Consider the following 27,562-nt stretch of genomic DNA (forward strand, 5'->3'; position numbering starts at 1 on the left):
ACCAGTGTAAACAACATTACTTTTATTTTGAACAACAATACACATTCATATCATTTTCCTTATGTCCCTCAAATCTTAAATACGTTCAACATGTCTAGAAGATATCCATGTCCCAGCTAAGTGAAACATTTTAATAGGTCAGTTGCTCCTGACATATACAGCACTCATATATTTGAAGTTACAAAGCCAAAGGAAAGTTTTAAAGAGGTTTGACTGATGATAGTTTGACACATTCGCAGATTCATTTGTTCCCGATCTGGCAATACAGGACCATAGAAAACACCAAACCAAGAGTCTAGAGAATAAAATAACAGAATTAATATACAGTTTAAGGGAACACACTGGAGATATTATAAATAAACAGAAAGAATATTGTATATGAAAAGATTCTGCCTACTGACAGTTCTAATTTTATTTATCTAAGTTATCTCTCTTGAGATATTAGAGAAGCCAATGGGACAAAAGACCACTGAGAAAGCTCTCCAAGTTTGTGTGTTTGTGTGTTTGTGTGTGTGTGTGTGTGTATTTTAATCAGGGTTTTTCAGCTGGCCAATCAGCCTCTAACTGGCCCATTCAATTCTGCATTGGTTGCTGCCACCAGAGGACCCCTCCTATTTCTGGAACACACACTTCTTTCTGTAGGGCATCTCTCTTGGAGCTCTGGGGAGGCCGGGGGCTAAACATACCTATTGTTTCCATAAAAGTGTTATGATCATCTGGTTTAGATCATAAAAATAAAGGAGTCTAGGATTTCTCTTGCCATAGTTTTAGGCATTGCCAAGAGAAACAAAAAAATGAAGTAACTTTTTTAAAAAAGCTTTCTTTAAAAAGCTTCTAAACTATGGGGAATAGCTTAATTCAGGAATTTCTTTTGAAATGAAAAGCATAACTGAAAGTATAGGGCATAATTTCCATCTCATTAAGTAGCTCTCTCAAGAATGAGTGACCCCCAAAACTTGCTCTAATTTGCCCTGCAGTTGGTGACTTGCATGCTGTGGCTTTGATGTAGAAATGACAGGACCTGTATATATATTACACATCAAAAGTTTTCTTCCCACCAGCCCCAGTGAGGGAAGGCAGGAGGAAGGCAAGGTGCCATTCATGCTGAGTCATCTCAAATGCTCCTACTGAGTTGAGGCTTTCTGCTTACTAATACTTTCCTGGAAATGTCATTCAAATAAGAACTGCTGCTCAATATTTCTTCCTTCTTAAAAAAAAAATAATACTAATAAAAATCAATTCTCTGCAAAAGTAATTATTTTCATTCAGAATATTCTAAACTTCAGGACTAAAATTTAGTCTGTCTGCCTTGATCCCAAGCCTTAAAGTCTGAGGGACAAGTATCAGGAAAGAATAAAGAAAAAGAGCAAAATAATGGGATAACTATCATCTTTCACTGCCACATTCCTGAAATAGAAGCCCACCATTCATCAGCAAACTAGACAGTTAGTATTCACATTTTCTTACATTTTGCTGTCTCTGAAAAGAACATTTATCATTGTTCAGAAAAATAGCAAATAATTAAAAGAGATTCCTCATATTATAATATGTGCTAAGACTCATGATAAATTCAAAGTACTTTGCTCAGCTTCTAATACTCTGAAGCAGTCTGAAAATGTTGTAAAATTATCATCTTTATCTTAACTGCTCTATTTCTAGGACCTCCTTTCAGGATAATTGTTTTCCTAAAAGTGATGGCTATCAGTGTCAATGGCTTTTTAAAATCTTTTACTAAAGTGAGGAGAGAAAGTGCTGATTATTTTTTGTGCTTATAAGTTGCTGTAGTCAATAAGAAGTCTGGTTACTTAAGTCAGAATAATGGGAACTCCAAAAATATCTATAGATAATTTTTTCTTACAGAATAAAGCATTTTGCATAGAATCCTAACGTCTAATCTGAGAATCCCACAGGTATATATTTTTAACAGAGCCTTGAAAACAACTATTGGCCCACCCCATCAAAGCTTATGCCTTAACAGACTAATGCCAAAGGGCTAAATGGCAGAGGATTTTTTTATATGATATTTTTCTCTGGAGATGGTCTGAATATATTTTCTGCAGAGAAATATTTGCTTCTGTTTCTTTAAAAATATTTATTAGAGGAGTTTTTCTTTCAGCATATCTTTGTGTCTTTTTAAATTTAAACTTGGGGAACAGCGTAGGGAGATGGGCCTAAGTACACATTTTGGATACATTTTTATAGACATTTCAAAGCTCTTTTTTGAATAAAGGTAGAAGGAGTACAAAATGATTTTCTTTCTATTCAAACCCTAGAGGGAGGGCAGGCTTTTAGACTGAGGTACTGCTCAAAAAAATTTCACAGTTCTTTGAACCAAATATTTATCATATCTACAGATAGTCTAGAAATTACACTTAATTTAACTGGTCTAACTCAAAAAATGGTTATGTTTTATGATAATTACTGTAAAAATTCCATATCTAGAAATTACTGTACAGAAGGTTTTATTAAGGTATTTCCCTGTATATATCTTTAGAAAAACCAATAAAATACGTAAGAAAAATATGGAGTATACTAATTTTGTAAAATACTGAAATGCACTATCCCTCTTGCAATCTTATTTTCCCCTAGATGTATATAGATTCATGGCAACGCCTTTGGCTATACTATGAGAGACATCAATCGATTATGTCCTTATTTTTTCTAGTTTTGTTTTTGAGAAGCTTCTTAAAAGCACCTGTGAGTTTTAGCTAGTCATAGTCAATTGTCTGAATTTGGTTTTAACATGAAATTTAACACTTAAATTGAATACCTCACTTAAAGCCTCTCTCAGTCATTCGTTTAAGGTCTACTCTACCAAGATATATGTGCGAGTGCGTTTTATGTGTATACATGTACGAGTATATATGTATGTGATTCCTTATTCACCTCTATGGCCATTAGTTTTTACTTCTAAATTAGCATAAACCTGGAATACAAAGAGGAAACAAAGACATTTTATGAAAGGCAGAATCGAGAGAAATAGACCTAGTGCACAGCACCATTTGACTTTATTATATCAGACATAAAAAAAAAAAATAGACAGCCAAAACCTACCAACAGAGAATACTCCATATTTAAACCTATTCATTTGAGCTACAAGAAAGAGCTACTCAACAGCCCAATTTACTGCTAATAAATCCCTACCCTTTCTCTAATGGTTGGCTGGAAAATTCCACCATAACCTAACTGACCACTTAGAACACTAAATTGCTTCCACCCAGTTAAAATTCCTCTCTGGCAGTGGCATGGCCCAAATAAAAGTTAGAAAGTACCAGAAAGCCCAAGAAGGATGCTGCACAACATTGCATGATAATAAAGCAGAAGTCACTCAGTTGAGCTAATCAGTTCTCAGAGGCATTAACCAGGGAGAGACCTCACGTTGTTAGAATTCTTTCTCATGCCCTGAAATAGGATTGTGAGTGAATTTGACTCACTTGATTTCTAAATTCCTCAAGATCTGGAATGATTTCAAAATGTTTTTCTGAAACAGTTTTATTTCATCTTCTTGGCAAAGGTTTTTAGGCCATGTAAAAAGTATCCTTCAGGTTTTTAAAAAACCATGCCAAGAAAGTCCATCAAGAGAAAAATCCTATGCATGATATTTTTTTCAACATCAATAATTAAGTTGATGAGCATAATACATAAGCCACAAGCAGAGCTTCCTTAAAAACTTCTCTAAGTCCATAGTACTTGAACTAAGAAAATTGGAGGCAACTGACTCCAGTTTGCAGAACCTGTTAGATTTCTCTAGAAAGGAGTAATAGGAAAGCAACTCCCCACACTCTTGTGTTCAGTTTTTATTTTCTCTTTCAAAATCAGAAAGAGAGATGAAAAATTCTAAAAGCTGTGTTTTGCTTTTGTTTGGTGCTTTTTCTTCTAACTTCAGGAAATTTTAACCCTTGTGCTAGTTTTCAATGCGAAAGGATATTTGGGACTATGAATTGTATGGAAATTAATTATATATTTTTTCTCAGTAGAGAGACCATTCGGAAACAATAGCCTCAGCCCTGCTCAATTCATAGGACTGGAATCTCTTCTCCAGACTCAAAGCTGATTGAGGTCTCCCTCAATGCTGGGTGTTGGGTACTTGGTTTTTATTTGGCTCACCATAAACATTTATTAGAAGAAGTAATGAACAAATAAAAAAGAGAATGAATAAATAGTCAATAATGCAAGTTTATACTGTACCTCAATAATTGCCAGTCCAAACGCTATTCCAATAACTATGATAAGATTTTTTGCAACTAATTCTTCTATGAAAGAAATGCATGGCTGTCAAAAAACAAAACATAAAAAGTTATCTTTAATAAAATTTGACCTTATATGACTTAAGATTACTATTCATTTGGTTAACATTTTGCATTGCTACCAGGAACACACTCAACAAAAAGAAATCGAATTATTCCCTCTACTCCCTGCATTTGAGGAGCATTTGAAGGGTAACATTTCGCTTCAATTACCTGATTGCTGAGTACAGGAATTGATAATTCTAAATAAAAAATTTTTAACAAAATATCCTAAAATTATAAATTTTATAATTTATTATTTATAAAATAGTAATTGTGTCCTAACTTCAGATTATTCATTTTAGAGCTGATATCACCTTGACTACAAATTTTTTAGGTTTGTAATCTGCAGCAGAGAGGTCCCTGGTTGAGATTTAGCTAATTATATTGTAAATTGTTATTTTTAAAACAAGGTATTTTTAAAACCCTTAATATTTATCGGGGTTATTTTTGCCTTAAAAAATTATGTCTACCATTATGACATGACTTTAGATAAAAAAGAGAATTTAGAAAGTTACCTCTCTGCTACATTTTTTGGAATTTATTCAAACCAGCATGCAATTCCAATTCAAAACATTTTGGATCAGACCTAAAAATTTCAACAATTGTAAATTGAAAAGATAATTTTAAAAATGGAAAAATACTACACAATGTAATAGCAGTAGTATTTCTATTGCCATAAAATATATCATCCCTATGATAGTCATATATGTGCAAAGGGCTAACAAGATATCGCTATTTGTTAAATAAAATAAAAATTCTCCATAAGGCTAAGTGTTTCCCTCTTCACCTCTAACTGTAATCCCTCCATTCACATCTGATCCAAACTGGTAAAATAATTATGTCATTTAAGGTTAACTATGAGATTAATGATTATATCTACTGAGTCACATTCATTATATTTGAGGGCTTTTCATTCTCCATTCCCCCAAGATAACTAAGTTATCTTAGCAAAAAGGAGAAAAAAAATGTGAATTATGGCCTTTCCAGATTTCTTATTTTTCCAGACTTCTTGCAAATGAAACATGACAGACGGAAGTATTTTATGAATTTATTATTTTCCTTTTGGGAAACTGGTGCAGCCATCAGTCTACATTCAGCTGAATTATGTGTGAACTTGCAGGGAGTACCTTTTTTTTATTAGGATAAAGCTAGGAGCTTTTTAAGAATCTATCTTTAGGAAAACCATTTTTGAATTGAATCTTTAAGAGGAGATAGATAAAAATCTGTAATCAAATTTATTAACTTCCTCATTATCTTAAGTGGAAACTACATTCATTTGTACCATATTTATTTCCCTTCTTTGTAAATATTGTTGCTAAAATTAGGTGGAGAGGAGGGGGCAGGGAGAGACACAAAAAGTTAGAATAAAATTTTTTTAGTGATATTACTTTGACAATGAAAAGAAATGGTAACACTGGAGTCTGACAGATGACTTCTCCCCCGTGAGTTGTTTTAAATACTAGTGACAGCAATCCCCTTCAGAATGGAGCCTGTTTAATTGTGCTAAGATCAGTGAAAAAGATCAGTAGTTGGGAGAAGAAAAGTTTCCCCTAATATACTTCTATTTCCTTTTACATCTTAACCTGGTAGCAATTGCTAAACCAAAACAATGCTAGATTAAAAATAATATTCAGGTATTATAGAAATTAATTCATTGTAAATTCTAATAGCTATTTTGTATCTTTCTTCCAATTAGATTACAATCTCCTAGAGGATCCAGAAGCATGTCTGATCCTTGCAAGGGTCCCTGACACATAGTAGCCACTAAAGAATAACAGCAAATAAATGAAACACTAACAGCAATTATCATTTTTGTACACATTCATTCCAGGTTGAAGGAACAGCTTACTTAAAGCCCTGTAGTAATGGACAGATGCATGTCCTCTATTAAGCCATATCCTGAATCCCAAAGACCAAGTTAAATGGGGTCCCATAATACCTTGTGCCTACCCCTATCCAAATAATACCAATAGTCCATTGGATGGAAGTTCCTTAGTTATCTTTCTCCCTTCCCTATTTGAGCATCCACTCCATGAGTGCAGACATGGTATCCTGTTTTGGAATGGCTCTCCAGTGGCTGATAGAAGGCCTGGCACATAGGAGGAGGTCAATAAATATATGATGAATTGATCATTAACAAGAAATATGACATCCACATGTTGACAAACACAAGTCACATATATATGACATCTACAACACATAAAAGATAAACTCATCTTTATCAGTTGACTTTAAATATCTGAGGCAACCTCTCAATTGCAGAAATAACTAGGTAACTTGATAAGTACACTTAACATCCAAAACCTAAACCCTTAAACACTGAGTCCTTTCTTTATACCTCTACCATTTCTTGAGAAAAGGAACCTTTGTTTAGAAAAAACAAAAATCTTGACTTTTAAAGTAAAAATATTGATTTCTACAATTTATGTTAAAAAATTTTTTAAAAGGAGAGTAATTATTAAGGTCACCAAACAGGACGACATAAACTTTCATGTTAGTTTGTACTTTGCCTCCCCTTGCAGTAGAATGTTTCTTTGACCTATTAAAGTTGGGTTTAAATGATACCAGGATTCAAAGAAGGAATAAAATACTTTCTTTTTTATATATCTGTTTTTATATTTAAGGATTTCTTTTCTTATTTGGGAAATTCCTGAGATTTTTTATATCATGATTTTCATTGTACTTGCTACATTTAACTTTTTTGTAGACTTTCACTGTGAAAAGAAAATAACAGAATCACTTATTGTTCCAAATTCGATTTAGTTCTCACCTCTTTGTAAACAATTTTGCCTCTATAAGATGTACAAGAAGAATCTGTCAAGCTTGGGCATTCACATGACTTGTAATTTTGTAGAAAATTATTTCCCCAATCAGCAGCTCCATTGACCAATCCACAGCATTTAAACTGATCAAAAGTAGAATGAAAAGTTGTCACTAAGAAGATTAAAAACATTGCCAACACATTGAATTATATTCTTCTGAATCATTATTAAGATGTTTCTTATGCTAAAATATCACATATGTCACCTCATGCAACTCTCTGAATATAAAAGCAAAAATGAAGAAATTTTGTTCTTAATATTAATGAAAGAAAAATGGGATTGCAGACACAAAGTCTGAAAATTTCAGAAAGAAGATGGAAAAATTTATCTTCTAGTTTTTAACGACAAAAGAGAGGGGCAGAGTCAGACCAGTGTATCCTAGGTTTTAGCAAGGAAGTTTCCAAGAGTTCACGAAAGAGTCAAGATCTCAGTAAAGAACGGTTGCTCAAAAAAGATAAGAAGTTTTAAAACTGAAATTCCCATCCCATGATCTCTGATCACTTTTGGAGGAGAAAAGGAAAAGGATGAGAGACATCTCAAACACCAAGAGGATGCTCAAGGGTCCTCAAATTAGACAAAATTTTCATGGGCAACTTTAACATATGAAAGGAGTACAAATGAAGGACAAAGCTCTTAGGATAATGTTGGGAAGATTAAGGCCTGGAATGAACTGAAACATGGAGAAACACTAAGGAGAGGGGAAAGAGGATTTGTGGCCATGTTTGAGGAAGAAAAACAAGAAAGTGCTAAGCCCAGTGTACTAAGGGCATACAGCATGTAATATTTCTAAATGAGAGAGAGAAAAGTAAATATTCCTCATCTTGCTCATATCTGCTCTATTTGTGAGAAGACTCTTCATGTAGAAATGATAGGAAAGAAATTGCTTAAGAAATAAGAATGAAGACTGGGCAGTTTTCCAGGTTCTGATGTATTGCAATGCCAGGATATTGAAAGAACTTTCATTTACTGGCTGGGTGACCATGTTACCCATGTTACTTAAATTTCTCTGTGCCACAGTTTCTATATCTGTAAAATACAGATAATAATAATTACTACTAATAGAATCTAATTCACAAATTTGTTGTAAAGATAAAAATGAGAAAATGTATGTGAAGAAGTGCTTAGCCCAGTGCCTAGAATTTAGAATTCAAACAGTAGAAAGCACTCGATAATATGCATTAGCTGCTATTGTTGTTTTTGTCGTTGATTGTTGTTTTTTTATGCTCTCATGTGAATATGTCCTGTTCAACATTGTTATCTATGAGTTGGTAAAGACATAGAAAGTATCTTTTCAACTCTGTAGTTGTTGTAGAGCTGGGAGTGATGATTAATATGCAAGAGAACAGAATCAAATTTCAAAGATAGGTCAAAAAATAAATTTAAACTAGTGAGTTCAACTGAGGCAGATATAAGTCTTGCACTTTGGCCCAAAGACTGAATTGCCAAATGCATGACTCAACAGTTATTTGTTTACATGACAAAGATCTGGAAATTTCAGTTGGCTCCAAGGTCAATATTAGCATGGAGGGCAATCTTGAAAGAACTTCCTTTCCTGTTTTCATGGTAGACATAATTAATTGGTCAGTCTTTCTGATTACATACTCTTGAATAGTATTAATTGATACAGACATTCCATATCAAATAGAATATGTCTCATTATTCATATTCATGGATAAGGAGTATATTTAAAGTACAGTATACCTCAGGATTCCTTAGGGAGGCATAGAGACTAACAAATGATAGGGTAGGAGGAAGGAAGGCTAAAGCTTGTCATTATATCTGGTCACTAGATCAGAGGTGGGAGCAATTAGGGAAGAAGTGCTCAGGGCTTGTTGAAAGTGGTATAACAACAGCTGGACAAAAAAAAGGAACTATGCAGTGAATGATATAACACCTGCAGACAAACAGTCATCACCAAGAATCCAAGAGGGGTACATTCTATCAGTATGTTAACAAGAAATTTGTGTGGGAATTCCCTAAATCCAAAGAGAAAGCCAATCAGCAACTCTGTCCATGTGGAATGGGCTCCAGGTCACCCAGCCAGAGTTTGGGGCAGGACTCTTCCCAGAGAAGCATAACTAAAAAAAAGAAAATCACAGTGGAGAAGGAAGGAGAAGGAAGAAAGGAAGAGGCAGAAGGAGAAGAAAATAAAAACTCAGAATGGTCAATAAAAATGAGATAGTCCTACGAACACAGGGAGCTTCAGGCATAGGATTTGTGTAGAAAAATGGGAGCACTTCAGGAAAGCATAATACAACTAACAGAACATTTAGAAGCCTACAGTTCACACTGAAACCTTGAATCCCAGAAAGAATGTGCAGCAAGTGTGACTCAGGACCCAATCCAGAGGCCCAATGGTTACTTCTAGTACATTTTGTCTTAGGTCACACACTGAAACCTTGAATCCCAGAAAGAATGTGCAGCAAATGTGACTCAGGACCCAATCCAGAGGCCCAATGGTTACTTCTAGTACATTTTGTCTTAGGTCAACTCACTAGGGAGGGTCAGGGATGCTCAGTCCCACCCAGTGGCGGGACTTAGGACTGAGGCTGCCTAAGTTCTCCCTGCTGTAAGCCTGTATTAGTCTGGGCTCCGGAGTGGGAATGATCCAGGAGGGGATATGATCAAAGGATGCAGCTAGTGGGAGGCTAAAAAAGCACAACTCAGAGGAAGTTAAACAGGGACTGACCCATATCAGGTTTAGGTCCTTGGGAATGATGCTTTAAGGAGAATTTTTACAAGCTGGAGTCTATCCAAATAGGAATGGGTGAATGCTCTGGAAAAAATGTCATCTGATGAATAGTTCAAGAAACTAAGGATGTTTCCAATTGAAAATCAAAGCTTTAGAATTCAAACAGTAGCCATTTTCAGAGAAAAAGTTGCCATGTGTAGATGCATCAATAGTTTTGTGTTTGGTTTTGTTTTCCCTCTGAAACTCTAGAAGAACTAGGACTGAATGATATAAATTCTAGGGAAACAGATTTTGTTTCAAACTAAGAAAGAACACAGTGATTTTTAGATTTGTCCATAAGTGGGATGGGCAAAAACTGGTAAACTTTCAGCTCTTCAATATTTGATTAGAGGGTGAAAAAAATAAATATAAAGTATTTCTGTCAATGAAAAGTCAGGTTAAATGACCTACAAAATTCAGTCCCCCTCTAAGAGTCTGAAAATTTCCATGCTACATGTAGTTAATATAATGGGAATAAAGAAGATGTGGTTAAGACAAGTATCACAGAGTAACTAATATTTTAGGCAATCGCTAAAATACATGTATTTGGAAAGAAAGAGAAAAACAGTAAGCACATTCCAAGGATGGCGAATGAGGCACAGGCAGGAAAGCAGACTTTTTCAAGGGACCCTGAGTAGACAAAACTGGCTGGACTAGAGGGTTTTGTTTTTCAGTTTTTCATTTGTTTTGATGTGTTTAGTAAAGTTAAAAGATTAGGTAAAAGTCAGGCAGTAGAATACCTTCAACGCCTACCAAGGTTTTGACCTTAAAGGGGGAAAAAAAAAAAAAAAAAAGGGCAAGTGTACCAATTGATAAATAGCAGACTGGTCAGACAGATCTGGGTTCAAATTCCAACCCATCACTTGTTGGCTGTCAAACCTCTGTAAATCTCAGTCTCCTCATCTGTAAAATAGGGCTAATGAAGATAATGACTATTATCCATCTTGTAAGGTTGCTGTGAGTATTAAATGAGCTACTGAATGTAAAACCTGGCACTTAGTAAGTAGCAATAATTCTTTTTGTGAGAGAGAGAGAGAGAGAGAGAGAGAGAGAGAGAGAGAGAGAGAGAGAGAGAGAGGGAGTGGAAGCAGAGAGACAGAGAGACAGTGAGATATTCTTCAAATGTACTACCCTTCTAAATGGTAAATATTAAAACAATTATTGATTTGACCCGGTCAAGGCTTGATCTGTCATAAACATATCTTTTTCATCTCTGTACTTTTAAACTGCTTCAGAACTTCATATGAAGATAGGAAAAAATTACAAATATTCTTGTATTTTTTTATTGCGTGGTGACAGAATAATCAGTCAAAATCTAAAAAATGGAGACATTTTTCAATCTTTAAGGAATATGCCAGTTAAAAATTAAATAATCACAGAAGAACTATGTCCAACTCCCCAAATGAGCTACAAATTCTAATTACCTCTTCTTGAAATTCAGTCACGGCTTCCTGGAATGCTTTTGCATCTTCACTTGTTGAGCTCAAAAGGTTTACATTCTTATAAAGAGTTTCATTCAGAATGCTCTGAGACTGAAAATTGAAAAGTATTGTTAAATTATTCATGCAAGAGGTAGTGTTTCAGTTTTTCAGAGTTTTCCAGAATTTTCAAACATCATCTCTGTACACACCTCAGATTTGAAAGCAGCTCCTAGGATACCTGCTGCCACTTGCAAGAGCAGGATCAGAAGCAAGAATATGAAAAACTGAAAAAAAAGGAAAAGGATTATATATCATCCTCAGTGCATTCAGTGACATCTTGGGACATTTTCGCACTGCACTTCTGTCTACAATGGGATCATATTGCATTTGTATTAGCCGCACTCTTTATTTACCTCCAGCTGCAAATTTTGGATCTATTACTACTCAGAAACATTTGCTTCGAAGATTGATCAAGGAAGTGCTTCAAACAAAAATATATTGATAGGACTATTAGTATCTCTATGATATTGAATGGAGGGAAGTTTGAAACTTGGATAAATTTATTTCAACATTATCTTTTCTCCTTTCGTGTCTTCATCAAACACAAACTCACACAAAGAACTGGCTTCCAGACAGCGTTTTCAGCACTATCAGAATCACCTGGTGTCCTGTTATTATATATGTGGATTACTAAAATCTCCCTCAGATCTACTGAATCATAATTTTGGAGGATGCAGCCCACAGATTAATTTTTCTAAACAAGCTCCTCAAGTAATTTTTCCCTGAATTGCAAATGAGGCCTTACTAATCAAAAAACAACCACTCAGGGATGCTATTAGAATCCCATTAAAACTCTCTCTACCTTTTCTCATAATACACAGTTAAAAAAATGTTTCAGGAACTGACACAATACTCATTTTATTAGAGAAGCAAGTTTAGACTAGCTCTGACAAACTCTTATATCTGATTTATATCTGACAAACACTTGATTTTTTTCCTAATATGTGAAAAGGGAATGGCTATGGGTTATCCCAATCCAATCCATCTCCTTGAAGCTTTCTAAGTGACAAATCTGATTATCTCACTCTCTTACAATTTTCTTAGTATGGCATATAGGACACTTTATAACTTGACCACAGTCCACACTCAGAAAATGGCTATGGGTTATCCCAATCCAATCCATCTCCTTGAAGCTTTCTAAGTGACAAATCTGATTATCTCACTCTTTTACAATTTTCTTAGTATGGCATATAGGACACTTTATAACTTGACCACAGTCCACACTCAGACTCATCTCCCATCATTCACTGAAAATAGCCTCTGCCACTCTCTGGCCACGCCCAAGGCCTTTCAGTTCCCCCAACATGCCAGCACTGTACTTCCAGGCTCTGTCCCTGGAGAGCTCATTATACCCTTTCCCATACAAACACCTTTTTCACTTCTGCCCCTGGCTTGGAGTTCTCTCCTCTCTTTGCCCTTCTCTTATGGGGCCACTCCCACTGTAGCTACTGGTTTACTTATTAACCTTCTCTAACAGGTTCTAATTGTCTTGAGTTCTTATCATTTAGTGCAGTACCTGGAACATAGGGGTACACATTAATGTTGACTGAATGACTGAATGGATGAATGATTAAAATTTATCTTCTCTCAGAGTATCCTTGAATCTAAGCCAAACTAAGCCAAATCTAAGCCACATGAGCTTTCACAATCAAACCCTCTAAACAGAAGTTAGAGTTTCATCGATATTGACAAGTCCTTTTGACAGACAGTGGGGATGGAGATAATCCTCAGGAGTCTGAAGGCTGGGTATTGGGATTTGTCTGAGAGCTTACTAGAAGGAGCATGCAGCGGCTTTCCTTCACAGCACCACAGCATCCCAGGAAACCCAGAATCATGATGATGGCACCCACAGCAATCAAGATATTCACAGCAACGTAGGGGTAAGTGCCAGAGTCCGCAGAACTGAGAATCTGGAAATAAGAAAGACATTAATGGCAGAAAATCCCTTTTCTTGATGTTTATTTTGCTCCTTCAACAAATATCCACTAAGTACTTCACTATGTGTCAGGCCCTATTCTAGGATATCGATATACTTCAGTGATCTAAACAAGCAAAAATCCCTTCATCATGGAGCTTATATTCTATTGAGATGCTACTTGCCTGAATAATGTGTTTCAAGCCTAATACTTTTCTGAACTATGTTGGAAGTTGGATGAAAGAAATGTGATGAGTTTTTTGAATAGTATTTTAAAAAGCTTAGAAGGACAGCTACTTTTACTCTTCTTGATGTGAACTTGGGTTCACATATTTTGAGTTTTATACATAAAGTAGCATTATAAAGTGTGTGTTTCATGATAATTCTTTAAATTAAATTTAAGCAATAAGAATGAATCTCAGAATCATTATGTTAAGCTAAAGAAGCCATACACATAAACAAAAATACTGTATGATTCCATTTATATGGCATTCAAAAATAGACAAAACTATGGTGATAAAAATCAAAGCAGGGCTTGATTATGAGCAAGATAGGAGGGAAAACAGGAATTGACTGAAAACAAACATGAGGGAACTTTTATGGATTAATAATAGTGCTTTGCATCCTGATTTTTTTAAAAAAATCAGTCCAGTTCCTGATATTCCATATCAATTCTATCTCCTCATTTTCAGAAGGTATAGTCCATAGAGTTTTCCAGAAACTCTTTAGTTTGCCCTACTGTTAAGTAATAGAATATTGAGGAAAAAATCCTACAGCCATTTATGGTGGGTGGGCTATCCATCTGGCATAATTTGGTTTTTCTCCCCACAACACACACATACTCTTCTTCATCCCCGAGACACCTACCCTCAATCTACCACTTGTGCTCCAAATACGTCCAGAAGTAAATCACAAGGAAGAAGTGAAACCTTGCGTCTGTATTATACAAAAGTTCTTCATACAGTGCATCTATCTCCTATAACCTCAACCTACTGGACTATCTCTATGAAGAACACTAGTTCCTAGACTAACTCAAAGATTCCACCTTCTGAAATCTACATGCACATATGAGTCAGCTCCCTTAACAGTCAATACAAAATTGACTGCAACTACTACTAATGATTTTTTTGTTTCGTTTCACCGTGGTGAGGCATAGAATGAGGAAGCAGCTAATTTCCACTATGATTCCCTGGGTTCTCTAAGGGTAAAAAGCAAATTTTAAATGAAAAAGAAAAAGAGAAAGAGAGAGACAGACAGAATACCGTGGTGAGGCATAGAATGAGGAAGCAGCTAATTTCCACTATGATTCCCTGGGTTTTCTAAGGGTAAAAAGCAAATTTTAAATGAAAAAGAAAAAGAGAAAGAGAGAGACAGACAGAAAGAAATTTCCAGAAAAGCCATCTACTTTTAAAAAAAAGAAAAAAAACAGATGTTAATTCACTTTTAATCTTTCTTTCCACTAGGTTATGTCCGAAGGCATCTAGCTGCACCATGGTGTAATCACGGTCAATAGAAAATGCATTGTCTTAATTGCTGGCTTAATAATATCCTAATTATCAAAGAGGAATCAAAATTCCTTTTAGGGAGAGAAACACTCTTTACTTGAGCAAGTATCTTGAAAAGGTTCAAGCAGTAGAAGATGTGACCCTGAATAGTGGAAAGAACACAGACAACAAAGAACAAATAAACCATTCTTTATGAGGTAAGAATAATAATTTGGGGATCTGGGGGACAGTGCCCCTGAAAACAAGAGGGGAGAGAAAGGAATGGAAGCAAGGGAGCTTACCATGGAGGACATGGTACCAGGTGATATTATGCTGCATTGAACTGACAGTACAACACTCCCACACACACGCACTTTCCCCTTCCAACACCCACACACGCACACATTTGTGACACAGTGGAATGGAACAGAAACGGTGTATGCAAAGTCCAAAGGCTGAAGCCACAATTAAGCATATGAACTAAACTTTCCCCAGACCTGTGGAAATCTTGATAAGTGTTTGCCACTGGGCACAGAAGGAGGGGGTAGGGGGAGAGCATGGGTCATGTTAATTTTGTACCCATAGCAAAAAGATGGACAGCACCAGCTAACTGCTGAGTTGCACTTCCATGACCAGCCTCTGGTTGCTGTAAGGAATTACCTTCAATGCCAGCTGCCACAGCTAAATACCAACTACCGTTGCATTTTGTTGCCTTTAAAACACAGTTTCAAATTCTTCTTCTCTAAGAGAATTTCTCCCCTTCTTTTCTTTTGGACCAACCATCTTAGGGCCAGATAAATTACCATGAATACCTGGTACTATAAAAATTGTTCTCCTTGGTGGGGAGGAGGGATGGTCTGTATCCACAAGCTGCACAAAGCCTGGCCTTAAACAAATAGTGAAGGAGACAAATTTCCATACTGTCCCCCTCCCACCTCCCCTTTCATTGAGCTCTTCCTATTTTCGGAGTAAAACCTCCTCCATTCTTCAGAAGGATTGTTTCATGCCTAGCACAGTAGCAGGCACCTAGTAAATAATTTTGATGGAATGAATTTAATTATAAAATCACATATCAGCACAAATGATTACATGAGGCAGTTAAGAAAAATGCAATAGAAGCATTTACCTCTTGGCCGTCTTTGCTTACTCGTATCCATATTGCTATTCCCAGGATCACGATACCACAGAGCTGCAGAAAAAAATAAAAAATGTTGGAGTACAATTAAAATGAAACTCTAATTCCACACACCCCCATGCATCCGGTTACAACAGTTTATCATTAACAATACCATTAGTTAATAAATCATTAACTATAGTTATGTCATTATATTGTGTTAGTTAGATCATTATACGATCTGAAAGACATATCCATCTGCAGATAATCACTAAAATGTTCTACTGTAATTCACGAGTTTGATAAGAATAATTCTGTTTCTCATCTATAGTCCGTTCATTAGTCTATATACAAGAAGTCATCTCCAACAGGCAGGGGAAAGATGATTTTCCACATTTTAACTCCAACCCTGTGTTTTTGCTAGACTGTAGCATACAAAAGGCAAGTCACAGCAGTTTAAAGACAAAATATCCTTATCGTGCCCTTGGTTTTGTCTCGAGAAGCTTTCTTGGACCGAGAAAGAAGGGAATAACTGACTGACCACCAAACATTGATTTAAGATTCAAGAGGAAGGGAGAAGTTGGGATAGCAGGGAACAGTAGAACATTTGACAAAATTTGCAGTTAAGCAACAAGAGTACATATTGGCCAACACTTTTTGAACCCAAATAAACTCTTTTAAACTCTTGTAGGTGGTAAAGCTTACCCAGAGGGAAGGAACAATGAGGAACAGTACTTAAAGTCCTAAATTCCTTTAATGACTTTACCAGATTATTTAATTTGGATCAAGGCCAACACATAAAATGTGAAGCACATTTTACTTTAGCGAAAGGAAAACCCTTGTCTTTCAGAGTTAAAAAAAGAAGATATATTGTGGCCTCAAAAAGAAATATATCGAAGATCTATTATAAGATAGAGATATTGAGAGCAAGCCTGGTAACATGCCAGACACAGCAGACCTGGGAGGGCTTTCTAGATGATTCTGGCCTTTCCGTGCTCTGACAGAGAAATGACTAAGTCCTCCAAAACCCAGTGTCCTTGGAACATCATTGCTTTCGTGCATGCTTGAGCCAAATGCCTGTAACCCCTGAACAGCAGTTTCACTTCTAAAGCCTTCTCATTAAATTTCTAGTGGAAATGTGGTCAAGGGCTTTGTTAAGGAATAGGGAGTGCAATGAGTAGCTGAATAACTATAGAATCTGTGCTCCCTAAAAGACCTCAGAAATCATCTAGATCTAAACCCTTCATTTTGGGTCAAGAAATTGGATTCCTGAGAGATAACAGCTACATCATGAAAATCCAGGGCAACACCTAACCAATCTGCCCCTACTACATGCTTCAAGTCCTACAAAATAACTAAAGCAATTTAAAACCAAAGTTCTTTATCAAGCTACCGAATAACTTGTACAACTTAATTATCTTATACACACACATACACACCCATAAAATACAATCCTTTGAGAAAAACAGCTTTAGAGCTTGAAAAACTCTCCTTACTTCACTCCTCTAAATTCACCTCCTTCCACTAAATCCTGATGTCATTTACAATTAGAGATAAATGCTCATTTTAGCAGTTCTTTGTTAATAAGTCTGCAAGTGAGAATTTATGTCAACTGATGCATACTCTCTGGGATTTTCAGTATTTTATGCCAACTGGATTTTTTGTTTATTATTTGATTTGTTCGCTGATATTTCCTTTCTTTCTTTTTCTTCTCCTTTCCAAAATAGATTAGTAGTCACTATGGCCTTTAGCTTTAACTAAGAATAATATTATCTTAATAACGATCATGGTTATCACACTTACCTGATATTTATGAATCTATCAATGAGGAACCTTAACTTGTTTGTGTGTTTATCTAATTTACTTTTTCAATGTATTTAGGTATCAAACCATTCATAAATCTTACAAAATCAATTATATCTGCACCTCAAATGACAACTTTAAGTCTTCTCAGCCCCTGAAAGTTACCTGTATCATTTGAAAGAAAGAGTAACCAATTTCAGAAGTCAAGAATATTTTGATTTTGCTCAACTTCATTTTTCACAATTAGACAATTTTGTTTTAGGAATTTTGAAGTTGACCAAACTATTATTTCCATCCTGAACTCTACCTTTTCTTCAAACTCCATTTTAAAAATGAAAAGAAATAAATATTTAAAATATATGAATATGTTAATAATATTGATTTGATCATTACATATTGTATACAAATAATGGTAGTCAATACTGTACCCCCAAATATGTATAATCAGTTATGCTTCAATTTTAAAAAAAAGAGAAAAGAATATATAGCATTCTTACCTTATTGGAGAAATTCACATGTAAAGATCAGAATCTTAATATCATTACACATATTGTATACAAATAATGGTAGTCAATACTGTACCCCCAAATATGTATAATCAGTTCTGCTTCAATTAAAAAAAAAGAGAAAAGAAAATATAGCATTCTTACCTTATTGGAGAAATTCACATGTAAAGATCAGAATCTTAATATCATTAAACTATTCATAAATTTGTTGAATGACTTTAAAAGTAAATTTATATATATGAAGAATAATCATTGTAAAGTCATGATTAATACTGAACTATCTCATCTCGCTTGTTAGAAGATTGACCATTATAATGGTTCTTTGAGCCCTGTCCCCAGTTTGGCTTTAACGATTTGTCCCTCAATCTTTTCATACTCTTTTAAGCAATTAAAAGTTCAAATTAAGAAAAAAGTGTTCACCTCTATCCTACTTTCTGTTGGTGAGAATGTAAAAGGAAATTAGCTAATATATTGGGTCCCCAGGCCTCCCGTAAGTGGAAACTATAGAATTGACTAGGCTCACCCTACCCTCAATTATGGTTTATTTTTGAAGAGAATAACTGGTTTTCACTCAGCTTTCATGGACATTTTGGAATTAGGAGGCAGTTGGTCTGAACCAGCACTCAAAGAAATCAGGCAATTTTAATGTTTGCTATGGGTACGTGGTGGACTGAATTACTACACAAAATGCATATGTTGAAGCCCTAACCTCCAACATGACTATTTGGAGATAAAGCTTTTAGGAGATAATTAAGGTCATTAAATGAGGTCATAAATGGGGGTTTCTAATCCTGTAGGGTTGGTGGCTTTATAAGAGATCTCTCTCTCTCTTTCTCCTGCTCCCACTCCCCCCACCCATTCTCTCTCTCCCCACTCACACACCCAAGGAAAAGCCACGTGAGAACAAAGCCAGAAGATGGCCAGGAAAAGGACCCTCACCACAAACCCAGTTGGTCAGTACCTTGATCTTACACTTGCAGCCACCTCCAGACTTATAAGAAAATACATTTCTGTTAAAGTCACTCAGTTTATGGCATTTTTTTACGGCAGCTCAAGCAGACTAAAACAAGGCAGAAACTGAAAAGCATAAAATGCTGGGAAGAAAATGGGAAGACACCATCCAGGACAAAGATAAATGGTACGGTGATGATTCGGATTTGTCCTCTTCTCTGATAATGTGTCTCCCAAGCATCCCAACTCCCTTCTTCCTAATTCTATCTTTTGATTTGGGTGTTTAACGAAGTTTGTTTGGAGAGTGCTGAAAATGGAAGAAAACTCATAATGTTATGCTACGAGGAGGAGTGGATTGTGAGCTATATTATTATTATTGGTCGGAAATGAGCACCTTTTAGATAAGCTTAAGAGAACTCTTCTCATGCTGCTCCTGGGAGGGCACAAAGAATAATACCCAGGTGGATAACAACAAGGTTTGTTTTTATGATAATCCAAGAACACTAAAGGCCATGACTACAGGAGGCAAAAGGACCCTGACAGCCCTAACATATTATCAGCAAAGGACTGCTACTGTTACTGTTATTGTTAATTTTCAAGTTTCTTCCTTTACTAAACATTATTTAAAAGTCTAGTTTAATTGTATTGTAGTAAAAGAATGCAGGCCTAACGCAGCTCTGATTTACTAAGATGACCTCCTACCCTTCACACAGTCTCTCATTTTCTGATGCTCTGAACCAGTGGAGTAACTTAAAGTTTTCAATTTTTAGCATGCTCTATTGTCATGGGGTTTTGTTGTTGTTGTTGTTGTTGTTGTTGTTTTATCTTCAGCCCCTGTGAATGATGTTTATTGTAGCAATGAGTATTTAGGACATAGTGCATGTGTCTCTATGGTTGCATTCATGTGCATCTTCTAAATCTATTAAGTAAATCAAGCACCCAGTGCACTGCTGTGAATTCTAATTTTAAACATCTCTAAATTTAGGGGAAAGACATCAACCACATATCTTTCTGACACAAATAGGACCTGGTTAAAGGCTGAATCACTACAGTCTATATAACTTCAAAATATGTAGGCAGAGATGAATTTTCAGCATTTGACCCACATCCAATGCTTCTGAATTGTAAATGATGCAAATTCAGGAAGTATTTATCACATCATTTCAAAAGTACAACTTCTTTATAAGTAACACCTACAGACTGGTACATATGTTTGCAGGGCCTGCAGCAAGAACAAGAATAGCAGTCTACCACCCATTTGTCTCCACATTAAGAACTTTTAACTCAAGGTAATAAGCATAGAAAAAAATGTGTTCTATCTTCCTATCTTTGACAAATGTGCCCACTTAATGACCTGGAAGACAGGTGTGCTTTAGAATTTTCAAATTCCTGGGGTTTGCCTACCAGAAGGGGATGGCATGGGAAGAGCTAGCCCAGCCCCCTGCCCTCACTCCTAGTTCTGTCTTGATCTCTGAGGGACCTAACAGGAATGGGTGTGAATACTTAATTCCTGGGGTTTGCCTACCAGAAGGGGATGGCATGGGAAGAGCTAGCCCAGCCCCCAGCCCTCACTCCTAGTTCTGTCTTGATCTCTGAGGGACCTAACAGGAATGGGTGTGAATACTTCAGCCTACAAGCCCAAACTCTGTTTACAACCAGCTCCCATTCCTGAAAATAGCTCTCCCTGATCACTCCTGGTGAAGAGCCTATGCAGACCCTGGAAGCAGGTTTAGGGCCATTTGGATGGGGAAATTTGGGGTCCCAGGTATCCAAAATGGAGGCTAGCCTCATGGTGAGCTTATCCCTCTAGCCCTACAGATTCCTTGCCCTGTGAGGAGAGGGAAGAGACACAGTAGAGCTAAAATTATATTTGAATTTTAAAAGTTTGTTATGTATAAAATACTAAAACAACAGATTCTAAGACTTTTACATTAAAAAGCAATATGATGATTGGAATCCAGAAAAATAGCATTAATTGAACTATTATTGTGTGTCAGTCTTTGGTTATAGGCTTCCATTAAAAATTAACCTTAGTTAATCTTTACAATTAATTCTGCCAGATAAAATTATCATCCCCGTATTACAATTGCACAGACTGGGGCACATGAAAGTCCAGAAACATGTTCCAGGTCACAAAGCAATAAGGGGTAGATTCAGGATCTGAATCTCAATCAGTCTGTTTACAAATTCACTTTTTTTCATTCCCTTAATTTATGATAGAGAATTCCTGCCTCATCACAGTTCTTGCCATCTAATGTCCTCCTCTGTTTCAAAATCCAGCATTGAAAGTTATTTATTACTATGCTGAGTAGTTTCGTATTTCTGTTTCCTAAAAATGCTCCTATACAATGTTAGTTGAAAGGTCTTTTTCTTAAGCCTTTACTTACTGTTATTCTGAGTTCTTTATCTGTATTAACTTATTTAATCATCACAATAACCCCATGAGGTAGATATTACTACTAATCCCATCTTTACAGAAGAGGAACAATAAAGCACAGAGAGGTTACTTTTTTCCAAGGAAGCACAGCTAGGGATGAATGAACTGATTTCAACCTGAGCTCTCCACCTCTGGGGTCTAATGCCTTTTGTCATTGTGATAGTTCCACACTGACTACATACCAGCAGGCAGCCACTCCACGTACAAAGCTCATACATTTCAGCCATTGTTAAGACTTTATCTTGGGAGATTTCATCAACTGACAGAATAAAATATAATGGTGTCCTATTCTTTTTAATGTACCTCTGTCTCTTTATGTCTAATTATGTCTGCTTTGTCTCCAATCTTTTAACTACTCTCAACACATCCAATCTAGAGGCCCAGGATGGTTCCTGGACTTCCTCCAAGTTCTGACTTCCTTCTGCTCTCTTCAAACCATTGGCTTCCTTCATGCATCTGGCTTTACAGCTTGCCTCCTTCTTCTCACCTTGCCTCATTTGAAACTGGTAATGTAGCCTCACTCTGCTTTTCCTCATCAATAGCGGGTCTCTCCATAGTTCTTTGTCTCTGGTCATCAGTCCACTGCATCCACCAACCAAAGGCCCATGTCCCATGCTTACCCAGACACTTAGGACACTCTAAGCATCTGTAGTACTCCGAGGCCTGACATGTCTGAGAGGAATATAAGAAAACTTGGGTATTTCATGTTTTTTTGACATAAGACTAAGGAAATTAGGTTTTGTACCTATAATTTATCTGTTATCTATAGTACCTTTATTTCTCTAACTTGTATCAAACTCTAACATGAGTAATTAGGAATGATCTTCACTTTCACATGTTTTTCAATTAGTAATTCTAATGAATGGAAATCACTGCAAATTTATGTGGCGTATTTCAAGTTCTCCCCCAAAAGAAACTGGTATGTTTAGATTAAATGACCATATGCATTTCTTAGAGATATTTCAACATCTGGACCTACTTTGAAAAGGCTTAGTTTTGCAAGTCACACCAGAAAGAATGCATTTGAAAACATAAAGCTATGGACATCTACAAGAAAACCACATCAGTGGGACTGTTAAAATGTTTGCTTAAGTAAACATTAGGAATGTGACAAATTGCTAATTTCCTATGAAGGATCATAAAACTCCAACTGAGAGCTCTGGGTTGGGGATAGATGGGAAAATAAAAATAGAAACATTCCCTAACTTCAGAGACTCCTCCTGCTGCCTAAATTTTGATTTAAAACATTGATGCTCCCTGATGGCTAAGAAGTTATCACTGGTCTTTGCAAATGTTGCTGTCACTGAAAAACTTCATTTTAAGATCTCTTATACAGGAATCGTAGGACCCACCACATTCGCTGATGACAAGAACTCTTGAGGACAGTTAGAAATACCTATCTGAAATCCACAGCATCAGAAAGACTTTTCTGTGTTATCAGAGATGCAAGCAGATAATAGTAACCATAAAATAATCAGAGCACCCCAGAAAAACAGTGACAATGTCTCGGAATGGTATGGTATAGGTCTCTACAACTCACCTTGAACCCTAATCTTAAATATACAATCCGGAATCTACAACATACCCCTTTTCTGGACGATTTTTATCATTTTGGTTTAAAATTCAGATCTATTCCAAATTCCTGATTAGGTATCTAATAAATACTAACCTCTGATGTGTTCACAATAACCATCAGCACTTTGCATAATGTTTTTATACATCAAAGATATATTTTAATTGTTTTATAATTTGAAGATTGCTATTGGTTTGGGTACTTTGGAACATTTTAATAACAGGGACCCATGCATTTATTAGCATGTTAATATGTTCTGTGGCTGCAGTTCTTTAAAAGAAGGTATCAGAACTTCTTGGAAAAGTAGTTGATTCCAAGTCTGGGCAAGAAATAGGCAAGTTAGCCTGGAACATCTTATCATACCAAGTGGTGAACAGGTTATCAAAGTTATTAGGGTCATGTTGAAAGGACTCAGCAGCCAACTTGAAAAAGCTCCTACTGGCCAAAGATGGAATAAATTGCACATTGATAAGGATAAGAATTGTAATGCAGTTTAAATCTATCATTTATAAAGATACTTGAAAAAATACTAGCTTATTACTGTTGGATACCAGAAAAATAAATCACCATTTTGAAATCTGTTGAGTAAGAAAGAAGCATTTATGCTACCATTTTTTTATGTAAAAATTAGGTCACTGGAAAATAAGCAGTAAATGAGAAATATCTCCTTAATTAAAGTGTTCCAGCCAATAAATGAAATAAATTGATGGAACAAGAATATCAATTTGAACTTTTTAATAAACTAATAATGGTACTTGTGCATTAACGGCTACTAACATCATAAAAAGGTGCCACAGTCAGACATCATATTCCTCCAGATGAAATAATAGTGTCACTTACGAAGTGTTGAACCAAAATAAACAAACACTGAATCTTATCAAGCTGCCATATGCAAGTCCTAACTTACACATGATACAGAAGTCAGGTTAAACTATACCATGAGTATGCAAATAGCAAAATTTAGACCATGGAAAATGTGAGAAGACAAACAACACACACCAGTTCATAAAATGTCAAGGGAGAGGATAAGAGATGAAGATGGAGAGAGAACTTACAGATTAAAAATGACATAAAAGATGTACAACCAATCACAATGTGTGGACATTATTTGATCCTGATTCAAAGAAGAATATTTGTGAGGCGATTGGAAAATGTAAACGCTTGGTGGATATTTGACCATTGATTAAGAAATTCTGTTTAAGTTTTTAAAGTATGATAATGATATTGTAGTTACAGTTTTTAAAATAGAATTATTGCCTTTCAGAGATATATACTAAAATATTTACAGATGAAATGATCTATCTCATATTTGCTTTAAAATAATACAGGGTGGGGGAAGTGAGAGTAGGGATGGAGAAAAGTTGGCCGTGGTTTCATGGTTTTGGGGGCCAGATGTTGGGGTTGGTTACCCTATTCTGTCTTCTTTTATGAAGTTCTTCATAAGAACAACTAGAAACCAAACCAAACCAAAGAACACAGGCATTTCTTTATATTTTACTGCCAATGTTTAACCAATTTAAATATTTCAAAGGAAAAAATGTATCAAAACTAACTTAAAAAAATTGGCATATATGCATGAGCTTCGTTTAATATTTGCAAAAGCAGCCCATATTTTAGGAAAAAGAAAAGGAACAAAAGACAAACCTTCCTTATTTATTTTATTTTATTTCTTCATATACACACTTATTAATTTACTGGTATATCACTTATATCATTAGGGCTACTGACCATTGAATGGAAAGTCATTCTACTCAATAAAATTGTATTCGTGTAGTTAAGTTTAATTAAATCCATCATTATTTTAATAGGACAGAAATTTACCAACATGTACATACTAGTTGTCTGTTTACTAAGGCAACCAGGTACAAAAACAAAACCAGGGTTCTTTCCTCCTGGTACTGCATAAGCTGATTTTTAATCCACTATACAAATTATTTTTTTCATTTAAGTGCTTTGGGCTATTTCCACTGATTCGCTTTTTGAACAGTCTTTACTTACAGCATGTAAACTAAAAATGATAATGTCAATTTCCCAGCATCCCAGCCCACCCTTTTCATACCTTGTTTTTACATTTTCCAATGACGGATGCTACTTATTAATTTATTTGCTATGTCTATGTCAATGAACTTTCAAGAGAAACACAGCAACTTGCTAAAACAAAAACACCATAGATTAAAAGAGAGGATGATGACACATCAAAATACTGACTTTAAAATGCCAATACATATCTATGGGCTTAGTTTAATCTTCTTATGATGAAATAATGTTATTGTTTTCCTCCTGACCCATAGTTTTTACTTTGGGGCTCTAAAAATGATCCTTTTCTCTTGTCTTTATCATTCCACACCCCACTATTCACCTATTTTTAAATCTGGGTTGTGAAGGGCAGGACTAAGGGGCTGGGCACTGGATGGAACCAGACCATGTTTTTCCCACAGGGTCCCTAAACCGGGGAGGCCTGCTTGATATACAACTAAGAATAATTATCCTTTAATTAAGGGGTACTTTTTCCTCTGTGCTTGTTTTTGCAACAATATCAAAACATTTATGAAATGTTTATCCTCCCAGATCCTGAAGTGCACTTTTTTGAATCATTGGCTCATTTTCAATTACTGAAATAGCCAAAGAAAGAACAAACAAATCCAAACAAGTCAATGGAAAATACATTTTCCTCCTCCTCCTATTTCTCTAGTGCAGAGTCTGTTCTCATTTATGATATTTATATCAAGATCTCCTTTCTTGCATAAAATTGATAATTAAAAGAAAAACACTTACCCAGAACAAGAAGTTGAAGATAAACATAGAATATTTTATACAGCCACTCACACCTGCCATTTCAGAAGAGGATCAGGAATCCAAATGCCCGTAAATTTAACTATTCGTTATAGTATTGTCCTGCAATGTGCTCTGGAGTAATTTGCCTGCAGAGATTTCTGTGCCCACGGCTTCAGAGCAGAAATAGAAAGCAAAGAAGTAGAGGGAGAAAAAACCCAGTTATTAAAGTGGATAAAAAATTAACCCACACATTTAAATATCGCAAAGGCTATCTCCAGGCGAGTATGTTCCTTTGCTTGTCATGGCTCCTGGGGCACCAGGCCAGGATATTTATGATCCTTTCTCAAAAACTGCCTCCTGTAAAGTAAACAGATATCAAGTGAAGGGAGTGGCGCTGGATCCAGGGAGAGAATGGCACAGCGATACTAGGTTGTTGGATTTCAGAAACCACAGCCTGATTTCCCTGCCCTTGATTTCAACTACAAGGAAATAAGGTTGTTTTGCTCTAAGGTAAATGGACATTGTGACTCAGCTTACTTTTGCATTGCATTTTCTCAAAAATACAATATTTCTTGTAAATATAGTAAAATGCACTTATGAATCTGAAAAATCTCAAGGCATAGACACAACAATCTTTTATCATTAACCTCAGAATTGTGAAACAACCATTACATGTACCTTCCTTCCAAATATTACTTCAAAATAATTCCACAGAGCTGCCTTAAATGCCCCACAGTTGTGGGAAGTGAAGAGGAGAGGCAGCTTTATCTGTCCTGACAACATCATTCACCTTTTATCTTTATTTCTTTATGACATAAAAGAAAAAAATTCCTAGGAGTCACTCTCTGACTGCCCCTATTGTGTTCATTTTATAACATGTAGTCATTTTGATAGCCTCATTTGTTTTTAAGGTGGACATTGTATTTTCCTTCTGGCAAATTATGTCTAGCAACAGCCCCTCTCCACCAACTCAGTTTCTGCATTCTGAGTTCTCTTGACTAAAAAATCCAAAATAGGAAGGTGGTCATGGATCAATGACCATAGATTGTACAATATGCTTCTAGTGCTAATAGAAGGCAGCTGTCCCAGGTAAAAGCAAAATTCTCTGACCTAATCAGGGAGGTGTGGACTACTTTGTGTAAACAACCCGGGTCATGCTAGTTTCCACATCCTGCCTCTCAAGAGAGTTCTTCTTCCCCTAAATAAAAGAACCCTATACTTCAAAACGTTGTTGGGAAAATAATTCTTTTAAATCTTTGCTAAGTTCTATACTATAAGAAACCATGGATGTCTTCCAAAGTAATATTTTCTAATTTTCACTGACATAAGAAGATGTTTTTGAAACAATCCCACTTCCTGTCTATAAACACAATTTTAATGCATTGTGGGCAATAAAATTTAATATTAAAGGCCAAATTTAAGATTAGTTCCCAAAATAATGGTTTAATATATAAATCATCACTTACATTGTCAGTATTTTGTTCTGTTTCCTCCTAGAAAATGGAAATAATTCCACAAACTTGTATTGAGATATTAGTATATATAGGATAATCAATACCCAAAAGAAAAAAAAGTTTTAGGTTGAATTAAAAAAAATAGATTTACTCACACACACTCACACAAAAACAAACAAACAGCAACAACAACAACAACAACAAAAAAAAAAAAAAACCGGGGGGGG

General features: G+C 35.7%; 1 protein-coding gene across 1 annotated transcript; it reads right to left on the reverse strand.

Moving 5' to 3' along the window:
* TSPAN8 (tetraspanin 8) lies at positions 1–26,179 on the reverse strand. The gene is made up of 8 exons (XM_008582324.1): positions 25,882–26,179; positions 15,849–15,911; positions 13,096–13,233; positions 11,473–11,547; positions 11,267–11,374; positions 7,060–7,194; positions 4,189–4,272; positions 1–295 (listed from the first exon to the last, which is right to left on the reverse strand). Exons 1-8 carry the CDS (start codon positions 25,939–25,941, stop codon positions 242–244), a joined length of 717 nt encoding a protein of 238 aa, XP_008580546.1. The 5' UTR covers positions 25,942–26,179; the 3' UTR covers positions 1–241.
* Between the last annotated feature and the right edge of the window lie 1,383 nt (positions 26,180–27,562).

This window comes from Galeopterus variegatus, unplaced genomic scaffold (assembly GCF_000696425.1).
Source record: "Galeopterus variegatus unplaced genomic scaffold, G_variegatus-3.0.2 Scaffold2571, whole genome shotgun sequence".
Taxonomy (NCBI): Eukaryota; Metazoa; Chordata; class Mammalia; order Dermoptera; family Cynocephalidae; genus Galeopterus; species Galeopterus variegatus.